Source organism: Arachis ipaensis, chromosome B6 (genome assembly GCF_059453495.1).
Source record: "Arachis ipaensis isolate K30076 ecotype BB chromosome B6, ASM5945349v1, whole genome shotgun sequence".
NCBI lineage: Eukaryota > Viridiplantae > Streptophyta > Magnoliopsida > Fabales > Fabaceae > Arachis > Arachis ipaensis.
The window spans coordinates 148,809,450-148,811,994 of record NC_142441.1 but is presented as its reverse complement, the minus strand read 5'-3'; the positions used below and the strand labels follow the sequence as shown (position 1 = coordinate 148,811,994).

General features: G+C 34.1%; 1 protein-coding gene across 1 annotated transcript; it reads right to left on the bottom strand.

Moving 5' to 3' along the window:
* Positions 1-1,503: 1,503 nt before the first annotated feature.
* LOC107648551 (glutaredoxin-C6) lies at positions 1,504-2,158 on the bottom strand. Its single transcript, XM_016352371.3, has one exon. It carries the CDS (start codon positions 2,067-2,069, stop codon positions 1,635-1,637), a length of 435 nt encoding a protein of 144 aa, XP_016207857.1. The 5' UTR covers positions 2,070-2,158; the 3' UTR covers positions 1,504-1,634.
* Between the last annotated feature and the right edge of the window lie 387 nt (positions 2,159-2,545).

Below are 2,545 nucleotides of genomic sequence, written 5' to 3'. Positions count from 1 at the left end.
TCCAATTGCAACTCCTTTCATGCATATGATTCTGGCTCGACAATAACAGCATAATTAACCAATGAACCATGCCTAAAGTAGTTATTTTAATTCCTTTTTAGAGGACAATATTACTCAGAAATTGGGATTTGATTCTATTGGATGCTTATCAAAATGCCAAGGGTGCAGAGAGGACCAAAAAATATATAATTAAAAATATTAAGAGCCGTGGTAGACTTAAACTATATTTATTTGTTTTTCAATAATTATTGGATATGCGTGCCATTAATTGTCACAAAGAAAATAATCCCTTTGAGAACCCCTTAGCCCTTTCACAAGGACCTATAGCCCCCCATAGGGGACAAGAAGTCAAGAATATAGAAATTAAAATAAAAAATAAAATAGAACAAAATAAATAAAAGATCTTCCTCACTCGGACGGCCATAATTGTCCCCATCATTGGTAATGGCAAGTGAAGCAATCAAAACATAAATTTTAAGTTAGAAGGAATCATCTCTATTACTTTTATAAGATTTAATTCAATTTTTCACACCACCACTTAACTACATACGTTTATTAGTTTTGAATGGAAAATGAATCTTGTCTCTACAATCTACATAATCATTATTTATATAAAGAGAGATTCCTTTATCTATGTGTTCATTCATATCCTAATGTAAACATTTTTAGTATCATTTTCTGTATGACCTATAATTGAGATGAGTCAAACTCACAAGAATGCTCTTGGTCCTAGAAGAAACTTTTCCCATGTGAAATTCGTCATCTTGATCTCATAACGGATATATTAGATTAAAAAGAAAAAGGAATTGGGTATGGAAAAGTGAGAAAGCAACGGTCCAGATTGCACAATAATTGTAGAGTGGGACCCAATCACAGAAGAACACACACACTTGAAGTTGAAACAGATGAATAAAGTCCAAACAAAACAAAACAAACAACGTTGTCACGCTCTCTCTGCACACAAGAGAAAGAGATGCTCTCCCACAACACGTGTCCCCCCTATGAAAACCCACAATATCATCTAATTTGGTCAAATCATATTATTATTGTATGCACTCAATTTTATTTTAAATATTAGATTAAATTAAAGTTGAATGGTTACTGTAGCTAATAAGATCTGCGATCATTGTTTTGCTTTTTTAACCATTGTCACCATCCATAAACGCTAAAAAAAAAAATACACTTCTTAAGATTCCTGTTCAAAATTCCCTAGCAGCAGAAGAGGAAAGTAGATCAATAATTGGGATATAGAACTACAATCTAACCTATATCGCACTTCTTTCTTACCCTAAAATCATTCATAATAACTACTATAGCAAAATTAATATACTTTAATTATTAACTAACACGGAAGACTATTTTTTATATTAACTTTTTATATTTAATTACATCAGTTTAATTAATTAACTCACACTTCAATTCTAACCAAAATTAGAAACATTGCATGAAGAGAGAGAGAGAGAGAGAGAGAGAGAGAGAGAGGGAGAGGGAGAGAGAGGGAGAGGACTCGAAATTATACAATTACTTATATTTTTCTTTTTCTTTTTTTTTTTTTTTTTTGAGGAAGAAATAACAATATTGATATTTTTAATAGAGAAAAGGAAATTTATAATTTGGATAATTGATTTTGATATTCATACCCAGAGAGCACCGACTTGAACGAGCTTAGGAACAAGGTGACCGCTGACGTGGAGAGCCACGAGGGACTCGAGACCACCAACACAGGCGCCACCTATGAAGACGGCGGGGGTGCGGTTCCGGAGATTGGAGGCGGCACCAGGTCCGTCTTCGGAGGAGGAAGGGAGGGCGGCGATCTCGTGGTCGTCCAATTCGATGACGGTTGGGTTAACTCCGATGGTAGCGAGAAGCTTCTTCATGACGTGGCACATGCAGCAAGAAGATCGTGTGAATATGATGACTGGGTGCTCTGTTATGAGCCGTTGGATCTTGGTCTCCACTGATTCCTCAACGTCGATGGAGAGTGAGGTTGATGATGTGTTTGTGGTCGTCACTGTAGTGGATAGGTCCAGCTGAACGACGTCGTTTGAGCACCGCCGTAGCCCCTGCATCGCCGTTTTCCCCCTTTTCTTTTATGTCAACGAGAGAGAGAAAGAGAGAGAGAGAGAGTTGCAAGTTGCAAGTGGGGTGCGTTTTTGAGAACAAGAGCTCTTGGTGTTGGACCTGAGGGGTTTTAATTTATATATATAATTTCATTTTTAATTCACTTCTAATATAATAAAAACAGATTAAACAAATGTTACTTTTCATATAAGATTTTACTTCGCAACCTCTTAATTGAATATGCAGAAATTATGTCATTTGAGCTATATTTTATTGGCTAAAATTTCACCACCTTATTAGCTAATAAAGGAGAAGACTCATATCTAAAGTTTTTCTCATATTTAATAATTAAAAATTATTAAATAATAATTTAATTAAATTTATTAAATAAATTTAATATGAATACAATTATATTTAAGTTTTTACAGTTAATAAATTTCTACATATAATTTAAACTCCTGAATGACTTTATTATTTAATTAAT

Bases quoted from the DNA above. Each gene is read 5' to 3' on its own strand.
- LOC107648551 (XM_016352371.3), bottom strand. From the start codon at position 2,069: ATGCAGGGGCTACGGCGGTGCTCAAACGACGTCGTTCAGCTGGACCTA.